This window comes from Capsicum annuum, chromosome 1, assembly GCF_002878395.1.
Source record: "Capsicum annuum cultivar UCD-10X-F1 chromosome 1, UCD10Xv1.1, whole genome shotgun sequence".
NCBI lineage: Eukaryota > Viridiplantae > Streptophyta > Magnoliopsida > Solanales > Solanaceae > Capsicum > Capsicum annuum.
In genome coordinates this window covers 162,155,935-162,178,513 of record NC_061111.1, presented here as the reverse complement: position 1 = coordinate 162,178,513, position 22,579 = coordinate 162,155,935, and the positions used below count along the sequence as shown (strand labels likewise).

Genomic DNA, 22,579 nt, shown 5'->3' with positions numbered 1-22,579 from the left:
TAACTGATATCTATACATGTACACTGCAATAAATATCATAATAATGCAAAAAATATGAACATGTAGGCCATAAGGTTTAACTAAATAAAGAATATGGTAAAATAATATCCATATGGGTGAAAGATACCTAAAATAACTGAAAACTGAATTAAATCTGAACTAAATCTGAAAGCCTCTAAACACTGTCTGAATAAGGAGTTGAAGGAACATGTCTCCAACTAACTCTGTAAACTAATAGCTAACTGAAATAATAAATGAATAAATCAACTCATATCATCCTCGAATAAAGAGGACTCACTGCAACTCTGTATACTAAAATGCGACTGCTACTGCTGGTCTGGAGCTCGTGTCTCTGAACCTATGGTGTAACATAAAGAGAAAGCACCATAGCGCAAATATGTCAATACAACTGGAGTACTGAGTATACGAGTGAGGTAGGCTAAACATATTTAGGGTTTCATGTAAACAATGCTAACTAACTGACTGATACGAACGTGAGAGTACAAATATATATACATAGTAACTGAGATCACGAATGCGTGATAGCTAAATCTGTACGTTAATACATAGTTTACTGATAATTGATCATGACTGATACTGTAGTTTTGAATACATGGATGACTGTGTCTGACAGTCCTGCATCTGATGGAACTATTGAGTTCCATACTATAACTGAATTTGACTGTATTTGGCAGTCCTGGTATACTGATATCTGAAGAACTACCTGAGTTCTGTTACTGAGATTGAGCCTGAAACTGTGGGAGGTAGTTGTTTAACCGAAATGCCCCAATAATGCATATAGCTAAGTTGGGGTCCAATCTCAGCCCCAACTTGAGGGGTGTCAATACCACGCCACTGGTAAGGACAGTTGTGAGTGACCCTCAACTGGCAGGTACTCAAATGAGAATGGTGGGAACCCTAAACTGACAGGTTACGCCACCTCATCATCCCTAGTCTGATAGGTTAAGATGTCTCAACCTACGCTGGCTACATAGTTCTGGAACACAAGGATGACTACTAAGAATCACACCCTAAAATGGCAGGTGAGTTCCTATCCTTGGGTTCACTCGGTACTAACTTCTACTCCCATCTGAAGGGACTGAACATGATTTAATTGACTATACATGGACTGAGTAACTAACTTCCATTGACTGACGGAATAGCACTACTATCTGAGATTTTGCTGAGATCATAAGATTTCAGAGGTTTCCCGAGTCACATGACTGACTGAGTTCTATAGATCATGTCTTGACCGAGATTATCGAGGTAACGTGACTTGGCTCTAGGCACACAACTATATTTTTTTCGGGTACGAATACCCCCAGGACTAGATGGAAGGAAACTGACACATATGACATAACTTGATCACAAGATTTGAGTCCACAATTCATAATATCTTACATAAAGGATTTCATACTAAGCATGGTTATCAACAATGTATTGCATAGAAAGGATTTCATGTCACATGGATGTACTTGCACAACCTTAATATCACGTTCACTGCATAATCATACTAGGAACACATATCAATAGCATGGAAGTTCATGTGGAATCATCTTAAGAGTTGACATAGCTTGTCATTTAAATACTATGGGGTCATGGGAACATGATTTTTAGCATTCTAGGCATTTTAACAAACACCTTGCATGCACACTTTGGGGTATAGATTTTCTCAACAATTTTAATCATCTTGAACCACCCAAATTCATGGGTTTTAACTACAAACATGCATACATCATGTAAGTCAACTTAAATTAATATCTTGAAGCTTAAACAATGATCATTAACATGAACAACATCACATAACAATAAGGAAATCAAATTTTCTCATTTAAAAGCATGGTTCTTGAACTCTATGAACGAAAGAGGTCTATAGATGAACACTACGCATACCTGACTCAGGGTTCTTGACGTTTTGAACTTGAAGGGTTTGAAGTCCTTTGATTCTTGAAAAGGATTGGGTCTTATTCTTGCAGATTAAATTTAGAGAGAAACTCTAGTTTTTGTTTGTGAAATAATAATGAGCATAGTGGTTGAATTCGAACTTATCTGGGTATATATAGGCGAGTGATAAGTGACTAAAATACCCCTATTAAAATGACTTGGAAATAAACTGAACGTGGCGTGTGACAGCCCGACTGACGGTCTTTCAGACACTTGAAGGTCCGTTACTTAGCCCGTCAGATGTAGATAAAAAATGGGGTTCACTGGATAAGAGTTGATGGCCTGGATGACGGTCCGTCACAACTTTGATGATCCATCAACTCGTCTGTCAGTCCTTATCTAGTACGTGGCTCAACTGCCTTGGCTATGATGGTCAAATTGGTGGTGTGTTACTTATGTGGCGGTCTGTCAACTTGGCCGTCATACCTAGGCGTTTCCGATAGTTCCAAGCAAAACGTCCATAACTTCCTCGTCTGATGTCGGATTTGGACAAAATTGGTACTGTTGGAAAGCTAACTCAATTTCTCACGTGATAGAAAGTGAAAATCTCAAAAATACCACGTGTAAAAAGATAGGTTTTTATTTTAAAGTAAGTCCTAGCATCCTTTAGATGATTTCTAGCTAGAAAAAAGGCATGGGTATTTCGATATCTCCCCCTTGAGAACATTCATCCTCGAATGGAACTGACTGAGAGGGGAAGCAATAATCCAAACATGAGTAGCTAGAGCATGATCTTATAACTGACAAACTGAATGTGTTATACTGAACGTGCATATTTGATGTACGCGTAACTGATTCATGAATGCATGACTAAGGTCCTCGCAATGAGAATGCATATCTGATGCATAATTATTTACTGGACTGATACATGTATGCATGACTGAATATGCAATGGTACTTGATACCAAATTTTTGATGTAACATGAACACGAAACGAAATATCAAGTTGTATTGAATGAAGAACGTGAAACTTAATAAGCTTAAGGAGGACTGTTACCTTGAGCTAGAGGTGAGGGTACTTGGTACGCATATCTGCTTCTGCTTCCCAAGTAGCTCCCTCAACGGACTGAATTTGCCAAAGAACTTTGACTAGAAGGACTTCTTTGTTCCTCAGCTTATGAATCAGATAGTTTAAAATTTCGACTGGAATCTCTTCATAAGAGAGGCTGTCCTGAACATCAATGTTCTAAATAGGGACTACAACTGCTGGGTCACCTATGTACTTCTTGAGCAAAGAGACATGGAAGACCAGATGTACTGAGGCTATATCTAAAGGCAATCTGAGTTTATAAGCTACCTTGCCGAAACGATTGAGACTCCTGAAGGGACCAACATAGCGGGGACTGAGTTTCTCTTTCTTGCCGAACCTCTTCACTCCCTTCATGTAAGAGATTTTGAGATAGACATAGTCATTGACCTCGAACTCAATATCCTTTCTACGAACATCTGTGTAAGATTTTTATCAGCTCTGAGCTGCCCGAAGTCTCTCTCTAATCAACTGAACTTTCTCTAAGGTATAAAATACCAAGTCAGGACTGATGATTGAGGCCTCACTAACTTCGAACCAACCGACTGGAGATCTACACCTCCTACCATAGAGAGCTTCGAATGGAGCCATCTGAATACTGGGATGATAACTATTGTTGAATGCAAATTCAATCAAGGGAAAGTGGTCGTCCCAACTTTACTTGAAATCAATTTCACATGCCTTTAGCATATCTTCAAGAGTCTGAATGGTCCTCTCTGCTTGGCCATCTTTCTGAGGATGAAATGTTGTACTGAGATAGACTTAGGTACCAAGACCCTTTTGGAATGCTTTCCAAAAGTAAGAGGTAAACTGTGTACCTCTGTTTGAGATGATAGATAATGTAACACCGTGTAATCTGACCAACTCCCTGATATAGAGTTTGGCGTAATCCTCAGCTGAATAAGAGGTACTAACTGGAAGGAAATAAGTTGACTTGGTCATTCTGTCTACAATAACCCAAACTGAATCATGCTAATGATGACTTCGAGGCAAACCCATCACGAAATCCATGTTTACTTTTTTCCATTTCCAAGTAGGAATGGTGAACTCCTGCATGGACCCACTAGGTTTCTGATGATCTATCTTAACCTGCTTACATATAGAGCACTTAGCCACAAACTCTGCAACATCTCTTTTCATCCCACTCCCCCAATAGATCTCCCGCAAGTTGTGGTACATCTTAGTGGCCCCTGGATGAATAGAGTATCGTGCACTATGCGCCTCTGCAAGAATTTGCTGCCTCAAGTCATCTACACCTGGAATACACAGACAACCCTGACAATGAAGAATACCATCTCCCTATTGGGAGAAAGCCTCTACTTTCTGATTCTGAATTGACTCTTTTAGCTTGACAAGGCTGGGATCCCTGTCTTGATTTTCTTTCACCTCAAAAACTATAGATGACTTTAAACTACTCTGAACACATACACCACCCTCTGAAGAGTCGACTAAGCAAATGCCTAGTCTGGCAAGATGATGAATTTTCTGGGATATCTTCTTCTTACCATCCTTTACGTGAGAAACACTACTCATGGAGAGTCTACTGAGAGCATCAAACACAACGTTGTCCTTGCCTGGATGATAAAAACACTCATGTCATAATCTTTCAAAAGCTCCAATCACCTTCCCTGACAAAGATTGAGATCTTTCTGAGAAAAGACATACTGGAGACTCTTATGATCTGTGAAGACATCTACATGAACTCTGTATATAGAATACCTCCAAATCTTTAAGACAAATACTACGGCTGCTAACTCAAGATCATGAGTAGGATAATTCTTCTCATGGGGCTTTAGCTGTCTGGAGACATAGGCTATGACCTTACCATGCTGCATGAGGACACAACCTAAATCCACTCTGGATGCATCACAATAGACTACAAAACCATCTGAACCATCTGGAAGAGTTAAAACATGGGCTGAGGTGAGTTGAATTTTCAACTCTTGAAAACTCTTCTCGCAAAAATCTGACCACGGAAACTTAACCTTCTTCTGAGTCAATCTGGACATAGGAGATGCAATAGAAGAAAATCCCTCGACAAAGCGTCTATAATAGCTAGCCAAACCCAGAAAACTCCTGATATTTGATGGAGAGACAGGGCGAGGCTAGTTTCTTACCGCTTCGGTCTTCTAAGGATCTACTCTAATGCCATCACTGAAAAATAATATGGCCAAGAAATACTACTGATCTTAGCCAAAATTCACACTTACTGAACTTGGAGAACAACTGATGATCTTTGAGAGTCTAAAGAACAATTCTAAGATGGTCTGAATGATCACGCTTTGTGCGAGAAGAGACCAAAATATCATCTATGAAGACTATGACGAACATGTTCAAGTACTGATTCAACACCCGATTAATCAAGTCCATGAAAGCTGCAGGGGCATTGGTAAGACCAAAGGATATGACTAAAAATTTAAAGTGACCATACCGAGTACGAAAAACTATCTTCGAGATGTCACATTATCTAACTTTGAGCTGATGATAGCCTGATCTGAGGTCTATCTTGGAGAAATAACTGGCACCCTAAAGTTAATTAAACACGTCATCTATTCTAGGAAGTGGATACCTGTTCTTGATCGTGACTTTGTTGAGCTGCTGATAATCAATACACATCCTGAGAGATCCGTCTTTCTTGCGCATGAATAAGACTGGTGCACCCTATGGGGATACAATGGTCATGATGAATCCCTTATATAAGAGATCCTTCAAATGATTTTTTAGTTTCTTGAGTTCTGTTGGTGTCATTCTGTATGGCAGAATAGAGATAGGCTGAGTATCTGGGAGAAGGTCTAAGCCGAAGTCTATTTCCATTTCAGGAGGAATGCCTGGAAAATCTTCAGGAAAGACATCTGAATATTCATTAACCACTGGGACTGATTTGAGATTGGGATATTCGGAATTGGAATCCTTTACATGCTTGAAATGATATGCATACCCCCTTGAAATTATTTTCCTTACCAGAAGGTAAGAAACAAGCTGACCCCTGAAAGATGAAGTACTACCCTTCCACTCTAGGATGGGCTCATTTGGGAACTGAAATTGAACTATCCGGGTCTTGCATCCACTGTGGTATAGCAGGAATCAAGCCAATCTACACTGAGAATGACATCAAAATCAGTCATCTCTAATTCGACTAAATCTGCTGACGTAGATTTCTGAAATATCATAACCGGGCAGTTCCTGTATACCCACCAGGCTATGATGGTTTTTCCCACTGGGGTAGAGACTGAAAAGGGCTCTGCTAAAATTTCAGGACTAATTTCGAAATCACTTGCTGTGTACGGAGTAACAAAAGACAAGGATGTGCCTGGATCTAGCAAAGTATAAACATGAACATGGAAAATATGTAACGTAATAGTAACGACATCAGAGAATTTTCCTGATCCTACCGATTCTGAAGAGCATAGATTCTGTTTGGGCATTGCCCACTAGTAGAACTGGAAGTGGCACCTTGCTAGTTCGGGCGACCGAACTGAGCTGTGGGATGATTTTACTGACCCTAATAACTGGACTGAGGACAATCTCTGACTCTATGGCCTGGCTTGCCACAACCGAAACAAACATTACTACCGGCTCTACAAATACCTTGGTGGTTCTTACCACAAGTTTGACATAGGGGATTAGTTTGGGCATTGCTGACACTGCCCTGAGATTTAGAGCTGGGTGCTCTATCTCTGAACTTAAGAGCTGGAGCACTGGCTGAAGAATGAACTGGAGCTAATAACTTGGGACAAAATTGGGAAGAATTTTCTCCCTCTGATTTGGGATGAGTAAAACTGAAACTGCTTGATCTTGCCCTCTTATTCTTCCTCTCCCTGGCCCTAACCTTTTGCTCCTCTATTTGTTGAGCATGGGTCATGAGCCTGGATAAAGTCATATCATTGTTCAGCATAGCAAATCTACACTCATTTACCATACTATTATTCACTCTTGACACGAACTTGTTCATCTTAGCCCTGTTGTCTGCAACCACATAAGGGGCATATCTGGCTAGCTGAGTAAATTTGAAAGAACACTCCCTAACCGTCATACTTCCCTGCCTGAGGTTGATAAACTCAAGAACTTTGTCATTCCTCAGCTCTTGGGGAAAGAATCTGTCTAAGAAAGCCAGGACAAATTCCTCCCACTCTATAGGACCTGCATCCTCTAACCTCTCAGACTTTTACTATTTGTACCAAGTATGAGCAACATCCTATAACTGGTATGTGGCTAACTGACGCTCTGAACAGAAGTAACTCTCGTGATGTCAATGACCTTCTGGACTTGGTCAATGAACTCCTGAGGGTCTTCATCAGACTTAGACCCGAAGAAAGATAGAGGGTTCATTCAGGTGAAGTCCCGAATTCTAGCTGCTGCGGAATTAGCCGCTGGATTGGCTGGAATAACTGGTGGCCGTCCATTCTATGCATCCATAGACTGAGCAAGTGTTATGAATGCGGCTCTAAACTCCGCATGAGAAACATGCTTGCCCAAAGGGTCTTCGGGCTGACGAACTGGCTGGTTTCTTCTCTTTGGAGGCATATTCTGAAATAAGAGAAAAATGGATTAGACTGAGAGTTTAACTTGAGATTATGCTCACTAGGACGACATGAATACTGAAAGAAGGAAAACTGTTCCTAAAACATCTCATAGCCTTTGGCACATAAATCTGGCGCGCAACACACCCATGCACAAGACTCTACTAGATGCGGCTTTCAGACTTCGTAGGACTCTATTGAACCTTAGGCTCTGATACTAAGTTTGTAACACCCCAATTTTCTGAACCAAAATGCTACACGGTGCTTATGACCCAAAAGGACCTTAAGCTAACCTATGACTGATATCTGTACCTGTACACTACAATATATATCATAATAATGCAAAACAACTGAAAACTGAATCAAATCTGAACTAAATCTGAAAGCCTCTAAACACTGTCTGAATAAGGAATTGAAGGAACATGTATCCAATAACTCCGTAAACTGATAGCTAACAGAAATAATAAATGAATAAATCAACTCATATCGTCCTCGAATGAAGAGAACTCACTGCAACTTTGTACACTGGAATGCAATTACTACTGCTGGTCTGGAACTCGTGTCTCTGAACCTATGGTGTAACATAAAGAGAAAGGACCATAGCACGAATGTGTCAGTATAACTGGAGAACTGAGTATACGAGTGAGGTAGGCTGAATATAAATAGGGTTACATGCATGAACAATGCTAACTAACTGACTGATATGAACGTGAGAGTGCAAATATGCATACATAGAAACTAAGATCACGAATGCATGATAGCTAAATATGTACGCTAATACATAATTTACTGATAACTGATCATGACTGATACTGTAGTTTTGAATACATGGATGACTGTGTCTGACAGTCCTGCATCTGATGGAACTATCTGAGTTTCATACTATAACTGAATTTGACTGTATTGGGTAATCTTGGTATACTAATATCTGAAGAACTATCTGAGTTCTATTAGTGAGACTGAGCTTGAAACTATGGGAGGTAGTTGTTTAACCGACATGCCCTAATAATTTATATAGCTAAGTTGGGGTCTAATCTCAGCCCCAACTGGAGGGGTATCAATACCGCGCCACTGGTAAGGACAGTTGTGAGTGACCCTCAACTGGCAGGTACTCAAATGAGAATGGTGGGAACCCTAAACTGATAGGTTAAGCCACCTCATCAACCCTAGTCTGACAGGTTAAGATATCTCAACCTACGCTGGCTATGTAGTTCTGGAACACAAGAATGACTACTAAGAATCACACCCTAAACTGACAGGTGAGTTTCCATCCTTGGGTTCACTCGGTGCTAACTTCTACTCCCATCTGAAGAGACTGAACATGATTTAATTGACTGTACATGGACTGAGTAACTGACTTCCGTTGACTGACAGAATAGCACTACTATCTGAGATTTTGCTGAGATCATGAGATTTCGGAAGTTTCCTGAGTCACATGACTGACTGAGTTCTATAGATCATGGCTTGACTGAGATTATAGGGGTAACATGACTTGGCTCTAGACACACAACTATATTTTTTTTAGGCACGAATACCTCCAGGACTCGATGGAAGAAAACTGACACATATGACATAACTTGATCACAAGATTTGAGTCCACAATTGATAATATCGTACATAAGGGATTTCATACTAAGCATGGTTATCAACAATGTATTGCATGGAAAGGATTTCATGTGACATGGAAGTACTTGCACAACCTTAATATCATGTTCATTGCATAATCATACTAGTAATACATATCAATAGCATGGAAGTTAATGTGGAATCATCTTAAGAGTTGACATAGATTGTCATTTAAATACTATGGAGTCATGGGAACATGATTTTTAGCATTCTAGGCATTTTAACAAACACCTTGCATGCACACTTTGGGGCATAGGTTTTCTCAATAATTTTAATCATCTTGAATCACCCAAATTCATAAGTTTTAACTACAAGCATGCATAAATCATGGAAGTCAACTTAAATTAATATCTTGAAGCTTAAACAATGATCATTAACATGAACAACATCACATAACAACAAGAAAATCAAAGTTTCTCATTTAAAAGCATGGTTCTTAAACTCTATGAACGAAAGAGGTCGATAGATGAACACTACGCATACCTGACTCAAGGTTCTTGACGTTTTTGAACTTGAAGGGTTTGAAATTCTTTGATTTTTGAAGAGGATTGGGTCTTGTTCTTGGAGATTAAATTTAGAGAGAAACCCTAGTTTTTTTTTTGTAAAATAATAATGAGCATAATGGCTGAATTCGGACTTATCTGGGTATATGTAGGCAAGTGATAAGTGATCAAAATACCCCTGTTAAAATAACCTGAAAATAAAATGAACGTGGAGTATGACGGTCCGACTGACGATCCGTCAGACACTTGACGGTCCGTCACTTAGCCTGTCAGGCGTGGACTAGAAATGGGGTTCACTGGATAAGAGTTGATGGCCTGGATAACGGTCCATCACAACTTTGATGATCCGTCAACTCGTTCGTCAGTCCTTATCCAGTACGTGGCTCAACTGCCTTGGCTGTGACGGTCAAAGTGGCGGTCCGTCAACTTGGCCGTCATACCTGGGCTTTTCCAACAGTTCCAAGTAAAACGTCTATAACTTCCTCGTCTGATGTCAGATTCGGACAAAATTGGTATCGTTGGAAAGCTAACTCAATTTCTCACGTGATAGAAAGTGAAAATCTCAAAAATACCAGGTGTACAAAGATAGGTTTGCATTTTAAAGTAAGTCTTAGCATCCTTGAGATGATTTCTAGCTAGGAAAAAGGCACGAGTATTACACCATTGTTCTAGATAAAATAGCTTAATCATGGAAATATTCTGAGAGTAGTGTTTCTTTGGTGTACTTTGAAAGAGGCTTCATATGATTTTGCTACTAATGTCTTACTTTCTGGTTTATGACCACTTATGTTTCTATTATTCTTTTACCCTGTGCATGTCCCAACGTTTACCTAATCTTATAAATGGTATTTCTTTGTCTTTTTCCCTTTTGTTATTTTCTTTTGGACCTGTTTTAGATGAAAAAAATGAAGCAGAATAGTCATTAATGATGCTACAATATGCCAGAAAAATAAGTAGTTTAAAGTGGTAAAAATCATGTATTTTCACCTTTCTACCATGAATTATGTTGCTCGCTTTCTCCAAAATGATGTCGCACCAATTTCGAATCTTCCAAAATGCTCTACTTTTGGAGGTCCCAGCGGTAATTTAGAGAGTCCGAGCAAACATTAAACTTGTCGACTGTAGGAATCATAAGCTAAAGGAAAAAAATAGTGGTTTGAATTATCCATAGACAAGAATCATCTCCGTAAAAAATGATGGTTTGATCACAGAGACCTTTAAGTGTGTACTAATTCTCGATAATTTGATTTGGTTTGATCACTAACTGTGCATTTTTTCCATTTACACTTTTGATATCATTGCTTTTGATTTTTGGTTAACATGTGACATAGCACATTGTAAATTGTTGCTGGACTATTTTGTTTTTCGTTTAAGTTAACGTCTCACTTGGTATTGATGAAATCTAGAATTTATCATTGGAGAAGCGCAGTGGAAATAAATGCTACATGTTAGCTACAAGGCCACTTGCAATTGTTTGGGCTGACACACCTAGGTACTGGAGATGGATGTCCCTTCCTGATTAACAATTTTTCGATTAACAATTTCAATTGACAAGAAATTTTTATTATAGGGTAGCGAACAAGAATAAATACACTCCTCTACCACTTTCTTATATTTTAACAATTTTTTTTTAACATGTTTTAGTTTTTTCATACTGAAATAGGCAACTATTGAAGGTGATGTTGCAACACAACACCCAAAGAAGAAGACGTTTTAGAAGTTCAATTCAGAAAAGCCAGTCTTAGTTCTCCACTACTGTCTTCAACAAAATGTTGTTTCTACAACCAACCAACAATGTACCACTCTTGTACCAATAACTTTCAGCTTTGGCACTTTTTGTACCAACAAATGGTTATATGTAGTACTTTCACAAGCTAACAACATAACAATGTGCCCGTTTGAAAGAGATTATAATTTGGTCAAAATAGATTATAATCTCTTTTTAGCTTAAAAGGGTGTTTGGCAAATTTTAAAATAGCTTAAAAAAAGTTGTTTTTGTCCTTTTTAAAGCTAAAAACAATAAGCTCCAAATGGGAGCTTATTTTTTTTCAAATTATAATCTATTCTCCATTGACCAAATAAATGACTTTAATTTAAATCATTTTAGCAATGAAAATTAATAATATTAATTAGAGGGAATGCTAATTAAGTGCTAATTAATGCTTTCTTCGTGAACTAACGATTCAGTGAATTAACGTTTCAGTGAATTTTAACTAATTAATAATTTTTTTTCATGATTCAGTGAAAACATTTAGCCTACCCCGCTAATCTAATTTTGAAAAGCCATCAACTTATTAAACCATCAAACTAATTATTTAAGAATGGTTAATTTAAGAATAATAAAATCTATTATTAAACCATCAACTAACGATTCGGTGAATTTAAGAATAATAAAACCATCAATTTACGAAGAAACCCAATTCACTGAATCGTTAATTAATAATTTAATTATTAATTGAAGACAAAATTAAGAATAATAAAACCATCATTTACGAAGAAATAATTTTGTTTAAAGATATTTTCTTAATAGTAAATAGTAATATATTTCTTCCACTTCAACTTATATAATGTAGGTGGATCGGATATGGAAATTAAAAAATATGAAAAATTTGCAATGTTTTAAAGTATTTTTAAATAGAAAAATATTTTTATGAATTTTTGTCAAATACGTAAAATTCAACATGACAAATATTAATAGCCTCCTTAAATAATTTCAACTCTATAGCAATAAAAATTAATAATAATCAACTCTATATATTATTAACAGCTATTAGGGTATTTCAGTCATTTTAACAACAAAAGTGCTTAAAAGCATTATTTACCAAATATATCAATAACTTTTTTTTCAGTTTCAACACTTTTATCCAAACACTTAATTGCTTATTTTTAAAATAAGTTCAGCACTTTCAAAAGTACTTTTAAAGAACTTTTTTTCAGCCGTTTTTTTTCAGCCTATCCAAACGGGCTCAATGTAATCTTTGTTCCACATATTATGAAGCATAACTCTTTGTACCACATATTATGAAACATAACTGTTTTATCTGCCATCATATTTTTGCCCGTGCCATGGATCCACTAGTTATTTCAAGAAGTTAACAAAAATAATATAGTATTTTAATTTTTTTACAAATAAATTAGATATATTTAAAAAATATTTTAATTATTATTATTATTATTTTATCTAAAATTTCAAACAGTCAAAAAATAATAATTAAAAAAAGGAATAAAAGATTTATCAATTCGTTATTTACATAAATGCTAATATATCAATTCAAAACTTACACAAATTTAACCGACAAAATGTTACTGAAGTAAACATATACTTAAGCAACAATTAAAATTTAGAAAAATAAATGCTAATATATCAATTCAAAACTTACACAAATTTAACCGACAAAATGTTACTGAAGTAAACATATACTTAAGCAACAATTAAAATTTAGAAAATGGCGGAATTATAAAAGAACAAAAATTTTTAAAGGATCACAACACAAATACATGGCTAAGAAAACAATTATTTCAAAATGAATTCGTCAAAGTAATTATTTTATATTTATCCAACTCAATTATAAATGTATTTTCTTTTGTTGGTTTGATTCTAGCTTTAAAGTACATATATAGACTCATGTATCCACATTTCAAAAAATGAATGTAGCCTCTCGCCTTTGTTGGTTGTGCCTCAGGTTAAAATTTAGTGAAAATTATCCCATATATACTTATTAGATAGTTTATTGCAATTTATAATACTATTTTTTTATTAATTATTAAATTGTATTTTTAATTGTAAATTATAACAGATTTAAGCATTATTTATTTATTTATTTTTATTTAAAAATTTCTTTTTAGATTTAGTCTTATATTTATCCTAACACTCATATTTATTTATTAAAATATCAATAACCTAGATTACCGCATTAAATGTGTAAGTTTTAACTTTTTTAGAAAAACTTTTCATATATTTTACATTTTAATATATAATATTATTCTCTATGTATCCTAATAGGTTTTATATTTATCTTTTAGATAACATTAGTATAGGTTAACATGAAGTCTTAAAAATGTAGGGTTTAACTATTTGTTGATTTCTGTATATTCTTTTTACTATCTCAAGTAGTTTTTTTAAAATATATTTCAACTATATTTCTTAGTGTATATATTTAATATGTTTATTGCTTTTGTGATTGTGAAATCATAATCAATTTGTTGGAAGAATAGTAATTTAACTTTGTATTTTTATATATGAATTTGATATGTTTATTAATTTTTTTATTTTTTTAAAATTTTAAAAAGTTTATTGAATTTTTTTTCAAGTGTATATTTTCTATATTTTTTTATATGTTTTTTATGTTTGTTAGTCATCTTAAACAATTATTATTTGATGTATCCCGTGAAATGCTCATGATATTTTCTAAAACTTGAATGAATATCTATTCTTTAAAATATTATTTTTTAAATTTTTTTGTGATATTATATTATTTAAATAGGAGTAAAAAGAGGAGAGATAATCTCAAAAAAAATAAAAAATTCCTTAGGAATTGAAAACGTGTGAAATATTTTTTTTTCCCACATTTTACTTCTCCGGTCTGAAAAAGGAAATAAACTATTTGATATGAAAGCATTTTTTTTCAGTTTGTTTTTAATAATATAATAATATGCAATAACTAATTTAGAGATAAAATAAGGGTGGATGAAATCTGTATGTAATAACTTTTTATTTTGAAGGATAATTTCAGTTTCAATTTTTATATATAAAAAAAATATTTTTTAAAAGTAAAATCTGCTATTTTTACAATCTTATAAATATTGTTATAAGTTGCAATACACAATCTAATATTGTATATATACATTTTTTCCCCAAATTTAATTTTTCCATTCCTTTATTCCAAAGGCCGAAACGCCAAGCCCAGAGCTATTTACGGGCTTACCCTCTGACTCGGACAAGTGGACACTGACGTGTCATAGTTTCAACCTATGGCGAAAAAATTCATTTCATATAATCACCTTTTTGGATACATTAAGCCGTTAAGTTTTGGTATTAGTGTCGCTTAATTAATCTGGTTTTCCACCTTTTCACTCACACATTGAACTCCACAAAAGGTGTATTTGATTTTCCGATTTTGGGACATTATGGGGTCGGAGAGGGGTTCATCGCCGTCGTCTAGTCCGGCGATCGGAGCATCAACATCATCGTCAGCTACATCGTCCCCAAGTGGGAGTGGTAAGAGAAATAGAGAACCAGAAGACGAAGTTTATCTCGATAATCTCCACTCTCACAAACGATATCTTAGTGAGGTTCTTTCTCTCCCTTCTCTGAATCTACTTTTTCTTCTCTTGAAATTTCGGTCTGACATTTTCTTTTTTCATATTCGTCAATCGAGTTTCGTTGTACTTCCCTACGTCACAATTGGTGTGGCACCATTTGACTTGGACACAAAGTTTGAAAGGAAGAAAAAACTTGTGAAATTTGGGTTCTAAAATACTCGTTGACAAATTGTGTAGTGATAAATCATTTTATTAATTGTTTTCAATTATAGAAAGGTGATACTCTTTTTGGTGTTGGACTAAAAAGGAAAGTGTGCCACGTAAATTGGGACTAAAAAGGAAAGTGTGCCTTTTAGAATGAAATGGGTTTGGGCAGAGCAGGTTGGATAAACACAGTTAATTACAACCACTTTAGGAATGAAATGTGGCTGATTGATTGTTTAAAAAGATGGTGTTTTCTTAACAAGGTCCAAAAAGTATACAAATGTTTCGGAAACTTTGTTGTCGATTTCTTATGTTAATTGTAATTATTGAAGTTGCACTTATTGATATCAATGTGCTTTGCCCGTGATTTCTAGCCTTCACGTGCTAGCAGATTTTACTATTTCTGAAGTAAATTGAGAAATTTTGCAGATAATGGCATCAAGTTTAAATGGATTGACAGTGGGAGACGCCCTACCAGATAATATAGTGGATTCTCCATCAAGATCCGAAACCATGCTCTATATTAGGTGATGAATTTTGTAGTATTTCGGAAGACCGAAAATTATACAGAAATTAAATCATTGTTAAATCATTGCTTCTGTGCTTTACTATGTGTTTGTGTGGTATCTCGTGCCTTGAGCCGGGGGTCTATCGGAAACAGCCTTTCTACTTCTTCAGAGGTAGAGGTAGAGGTATGGACTGCATACATCTTAACCCCCCAGACCCCACTAGGTGGGAATACACTGGGTTTGTTGTTGTTGTTGTTGTTGTTAAGGATGGGAGCAAGTTCAGTTTCTCATTACAAGGAGAGAGTTACTTTTGGTCCAACTTAACCCAACTTTAGTTATTGCTGGAAGTCTGAAATTATGCTCTGGCCTTAAGCTTATTTTTAAGTGCAAATCCTTTATTAAGTTTTATGTTCATGATAGTCCATTGGCATGTGATTGCGTTGAAGGGAAGAAGTCCTTTATAGGTGCCTTGCATTAGTTTATGGGATTTACTGCTTAGAATGTATAGTCCATTTTGGATATTTTACTGTTTCTACACTAATGCATTTTTGTGCTTCAAGTCTTTTCTGAAAAAGGGGCAGCCCGGTGTATTAAAACTCCTGCTATGTGCAGGGTCTTGACAGACGTTCCATAGGTTTTGAGAGTTCCATTTAAGAAATAGTACTTTTGAGTTAAATTGATCACTTAACCCCTGCCTTCAGTATTAACAACTCATAGAAGCTGCTATGTATCATTCATTGCTGACAAACTAATTCCTGTATAGCTCATCTCTCAAATTGATTCTGTTCACTCTAAAGAGAATTATCTACCAGAACTAAAAAGTGAATGATTGGTTATTGATCTCAACAACAAGCATGTGCTAGCTCAGTCTCTCAGCACAACGTGAAACCCAGAGACATGTTTTAATGTTGAAAGTTTGTTGAATTTCTGAAATAACAGAATAGTGCCAACTATTGCACTGTTGGGTGACAACACAAATAAGATATTACTTAGAAAACCTAGTCATCACTGTCTTCCTCTATTATGTTAAAACTTTTTAGACTACTGGAGTTAAATGGAGAGAGAAAGAATTAAAGCAGACAGAGAAGTTGTTTTTCTTTTTCTTCCACGTACATCAATTGTTTTTTTTTTTGAACTGGTAATGTTGTATTCTTCAGCATTAGGGATATGCTGGACACTTTCAAAAGAGAAATAGGGAGAGAAGGAAAGGAAACTACTTACAAAGACCCTGACAGATCTACTAGTTCTAATTCGTCTGTCTATCTTTTTGCACCAAAAATAAATAGATACAATACAATTCCATTTAACTATGTGAATGGAATTGGACCTATCTTCAAAGCTTCTGCTATTTCGCTCTTTCCATACAGACCACCAAATACAACGTGGGATGATTCTCCACCATCTCTTCTGGCTCTTACTTCCTCCTCTTCTGATCCAACAGCTCAACAGGTCTGCAGTATGCTCAGGCATAGTCCATTTCGTTTATGTGAGTGTAAGAAACGGAGCCCATAACTCTGTAGTTAATTTGCAATTTAGAAAAAGGTGACTATTTGTTTCGTCTGTTTCACCACAGAGTTGGCATCTGGAAACTATAATCTGCCCCTTTTTCTTTAGAGCTTTTCTTGTGTCAGACATGCCTTTCTTGCTACCAGCCATGTGAAGCATTTAACTTTAGTTGGTGCTATGTTTTTCCAAATATTGCTCCACAAAAATTGTTGTCTTCTGTTCAGCTGTGCATTACCTGTTTCATAAGCCCTCTTAACAGAGAATTTCCCATCATTATTATGCTTCCATCTCATAGAATCTGGATCTGGGGCAGTGCTCAAGTCTAAGAAGCAAATTGTCCGCCCTATCCACTTCCACTTCCACATACATCAATTGTTCCACTGCAGTTTATGCTTTAGATGATGCTGGTTTAGGTTAGGCTTCCTAAGATCTTTAACATCTATCGGCTGCTGCATTTCAAAAGTTCTAGAAGGTTAAATTGAACTACTAGCGTCATTTGGTCCAGACCCTCCTATTAATTGAGAAAATGAAAAAGAGAAGAATTGTATGCTGTGACAATGTTCTATAACAAATAAACTATAATATATCTGATTAGCAAATATATTGGATGTGGGGACTTCAACATCTAATAACTTCCATGACTTGCTGGTTTATGTAGCTGTCCTGTCCATCTCCAATTTTCAATTGAATCTTACCCACTGTATTTTTCTTATGACTGAGAAATCCGTTTGAACCACCCTTAGGATCAACTGTAGCTTTTGAAACTCGGGGATGATAATGTGCCTTCTCCTGTACCCTTCTCCACTTAAATACCAGGCTTAGTTTGCATGGCCGGGCTCGAACCTGTGATCTAAGTCACAAGTTCCTTACCCTTTGCCACTTGAACTAAGCCCTAAGGGCTACCTGCCTTATTATTGTATCTGAGGATTAGTGGTTCCCTTTTCTAGTATGTTACTCTCTAAGTTGGAAGCAATAAACAAACAAGTAAGATTCAGAATTACCACCTCAACTTTTTGCCATTCCCCGAACTCTTTCTCTCATATTTCCCTTGTATAAAAATGCACATATGGATGACATATGCTCACATATTTGACCTCTTGGAAATGTTACCTTCTCAAAAAAAATATTTGACCTCTTGGATTTCACCACCAGAATATCATGCCATAGGAGGTGGTCCCGTGTAGGAGTGTGTTAAAATAAAACCTTAAGATTTGTAGAACTGATGAAACACAACAGTAGAGGAAAGCTGTTTCTATGGGTCTAGTTGCAAGTGAATATGTGGGATTCTGCCTTCTTGGTTTCATGTCTGCATCTTTGAATCTTTGACAGATAAATTAGCCAAAACACCCTCAAAACTCGTAGAAACGAGCGACCAAAAGGTGACAGCTCCTTTTTGATTGATGAATAACAGAAAACTAAAACTCATTGATGTCATCAGGCAGCTGTCTCCTGTCTTTCTTAAGAGAGTAATTAGTTTTTGCTGATTTTGTGATGATCATTGTAAAAGTCACTACTATGATTCTATGAAACATTGTAGTGCCCGCTAGAACAATTCTGTTACAGTAAGTGAGAAATGTTGAGAGCATCAGATATGCCAACACTGGAACATATCAAAAGATTACTTGATGAAGCGAGCAGTGATACCTCTGTCGGTGTTGCCTGTCATGGCACTTGGAATTAAGAGCAAAAAATGGTTGGCAAGGAAGTACAGACCATATAGTCATTTGACCTTTTAAGTGTAACAGTGGGGTTACCGCTGTATGGTTTTGTGGTTTCAAAATCTTAAAAGGGGGTGACGTGCCTTATAGTTTGTTGTTAGAGAACTGATGCCCCATGCAAATGGCAAGGATAATGTATCTACTGTAAAATAAAACAGCATGAATCGTGCAAAAATCCATTTCGAAGTTATGGTTGGTGTTTTTGGTCATTTTATTCCCAGAAAGTGTGTGGAGAATTTCTTAATTCCTTCCAGAACCACACATGATGAGGAAAAGAAACAAACGAATGTGAGAATCTGTAGATAGACCAATCTATCATGATGCATGCTTTTGGATCTGCTTATATTTGTGAAAGTTAATTTTGATTAGCTCCCCGTGAAGCACCTGTAGAGATGAAGATCCTGTATTTGCTGTCTCCTTGCTTATTTGTTATCAAGTTTTATTTGACTTTTTATGTTTGTTTTTCAGGGACGAGATGTCCTTTCAATATTCCCCAATGTCAGAAGATTCAGATGATTCTAGATGCTATGAGCCTTTGACAAATACCAGCTCCCCCCAACCTGAGAGTAGACCAACTAGTCCAGTCTCACCCTACCGATATCACAGACCAGTGAATGGGTTCTCATCAGGCCCTCCCTCCACGTCATGCCCATCACATTCCTGCTACCTCCCTCCTGCTACATCTCCACAACCTCGTCAACGAGGTTCTGATTCTGAGGGTCGATTTCCATCATCACCAAGTGACATATGCCATTCTGCTGACTTAAGGAGAGCTGCACTTTTGCGGTCTGTTCAAATGAGGACCCAACCTCCCGGACCATCATCATTTGAATTGCATTTTACTCCAGGGCAGGAGCCTAGTCATATGGAGACCGAGGACCGACCTTGTTCCTACATGAAATCTTTAGTTGATGAGAGGGAATATAAGGTTGACCAGTGCTCCTCAATGAGTGTATCAGCACCTGAAACTGGGGAAAGTGCCTGTAGAATTTTGAATATGGAACCAAAAGGAGATGAATCTGTAGATTAAAAACAATACTTAAACCTGACCTAATGAGGACTTCTAGCAAGACAGTTGTGCACAACTAGAGCTTTCAGAGAATTGACTTGTATGCTCAAAATTAACAACTTCAGAAGATAGTCCTGTTCTATGACCCTCTGTTAACACAATTCCTCAATTCTGACATTCCTTTCTCGTCCTCCTTTACTTCCCTGCCCCATGCCACTCCACTCTCAAAATTCTTACTTGTGGATTGGAAAAACATGTTAACGAAAGCAATCAACGAAATGTTTATTCAACCGCCAGTAGAAACTGGATGCCAGCTAAATCTCAAGTGGTATAGATATGATAATGGGGCATCTGATGGGTTGGTTTATTGTTTGTTGTTTAATCAAGTACGATAACGAAGTGGAGAAATTGTATTTTCAATTGTAAAAGATAAAAAATTCCCTGAACGTATTAAAAATAACTCAAAATGCTCTTTCTTACATCTATTGGGTTAAAAATGTCTCAGAATTTTTCTTTTGTACATACATAAACTCAAAGCATTGAGCCTAGGCTAGTGCACATAATTACATCCAGACAGGTATATCTCCAAGTTGCACATGAACTAGTAGGCTTTAGCTTAATAAATGTTGACAAATGAAGACAACTAATATATCCCTGACAATGAATTAAGAGGGGGGGAAAAGTCGAATTCGAGGTATACCGATCAAAATAAATTTAATGTCATTTTTTGGTTACAGATTCTGCTTTATTAAATCTGATTAAAGATACATGAAAATAATAGTGTTGTGAGGCAAATTTTAGGTTAAATTATACTCCATGTGCTTTTCTTTAAGATAGTTGATATAACATTTTTTATGTTTGATTATACATTTCTCCTCAAACGTTCATCTTGCATGAGGAATCATCCAATATATATTGTAGATGCCATTTTACTACTCAAAACTCGTGAACTAATCACATTTCTAGCTTATCGATGTGTTTGAGAAACATACAATGAACTAAAAATTATATAAATACACAACTTATGTTTCAAATATTATAAAAAATCTCAACTCCCTAAATATATTACAAAAATTTCAACATATACACAGAATGCTATGTATATGTCGGCTATGTTATGTATATTAATAGGGAGAGAGAGTAAAATAATTAAAAAAGTGGGAGATAGTGTAATTACTTCTAAAAGGATTGATATTTATGTTATTTATACTAAAATTAAACTACCAAATTTATGCACAAGATAACATGTCATCTATTATATGTAGTATCTCTTTTTTCCATCAATATCTATCATTAATTAGATATTTGATAGGAGTGACGTTAGTGAGGAGACAACAAGGGCGCTGAATGCCTTGTACCAGACGCGCCTTCCTAATAACCTAAATAGCCTTCTTCAAACATGCTGGTAGAAAATAACACTCGAATTGCATCAAATGTAATTCATTTGATTTGAGAACGTTATTGCCTTGTAGTAGCTGAAAATTTACAAGCTCTCCACCAGATTCAAAAATGGGCAAATCACATAACTATACAAGGTAAGAGTCAATATTACAAAAACTATCACTAGTTTTTAATTTATAAAATATAACAAAATCTACCAAAGGTAAAAAACACACAGTTAAAATAGCATGATTTAAGAAGACAATTTAATAATTGATATTTTATCTTATAAATTCTTCTATATTTTTCAACTAAGTTCTTTTAAAAAAAAAATAGTAAATAAGATAACCATAAAAACAACACATTTATTTGATATTTTTTTTTTTATGTTTTTAAATTTAATTTATTTAATTCAATGAACATTAATTTTTAATACTTCTAAGAAAAAACATCGATAGTAAATTCTCCGATTGATTCAAACCACATCTTATACAAATTTCATACACCATAAAATTATTAATAAACTTATTTGTATATCGATCAAACACCATAATAGATCAATTTCTATACATTTTAGACACCATAAAATTATCGATACACCAATTTTTATATATTTTCGACACTATAAAATTACTATTATTGATACACCTATTTGTAAAGAGTTCAAACACTATAAAATTATTGATATACCAATTTCTAAGACACCTTAAAATAAAATTGATGATATACCAATCTCTATATAATTCAGACACCATAAAATTATTAATATATCAAGTTCTAACTATTTCAAAAATCATAAAATTATTAATACACCAATTTTTATATAATTCAGACACCATAAAACTATTGATACATCAATTTCTATACAATTCATGCACCATAAAATCATTGATAACCTTCACTTGCCGATGTCATCAAAAAATTCTCGAAACTCCTCGAAATTGCATAGCTACATTTTGCAATACTTCTGAAAAATTGTAACTGGTGTCTATTTTTCTAACGATCATGTGTCGTATAGCTATGTAACTGGTTTCTTGCATTCTTTTAAGGTGCAAACAGGTGTAAATAGGAACATAGTGAATTTAGAACTCTTTTTTTTGCTGTGAACGTGAATAATGAGACTAAGGTGGAAAGGAAAAGAGGCAGAGTTAAAGTTCTTGCAGATCCAATTTCAGAAATAGTCCGACAGCTCCAATCTTCTTTTGAGTGTTTTTTTTAATCTTTTGGGTGATTTTTGGTAACTTTGGAAGAGGTAGCTACACAATTTTTTGACTTTTTGATGATTTTTGTATTTCTTACTTCGATTTTAGCAGTCATGGAAGGTTAAAGGTGTGATTTTTTAACTGAGAGAAAGAGAGGAGAGAAAAAGGA

General features: G+C 35.6%; 1 protein-coding gene across 1 annotated transcript; it reads left to right on the top strand.

Annotated features, from left to right (window-relative positions):
• The first annotated feature begins 14,568 nt into the window (after nucleotides 1-14,568).
• LOC107840918 (putative protein TPRXL) lies at nucleotides 14,569-19,989 on the top strand. The gene is made up of 3 exons (XM_016684871.2): nucleotides 14,569-14,912; nucleotides 15,516-15,613; nucleotides 19,288-19,989. Exons 1-3 carry the CDS (start codon nucleotides 14,748-14,750, stop codon nucleotides 19,847-19,849), a joined length of 825 nt encoding a protein of 274 aa, XP_016540357.2. The 5' UTR covers nucleotides 14,569-14,747; the 3' UTR covers nucleotides 19,850-19,989.
• Nucleotides 19,990-22,579: the final 2,590 nt, after the last annotated feature.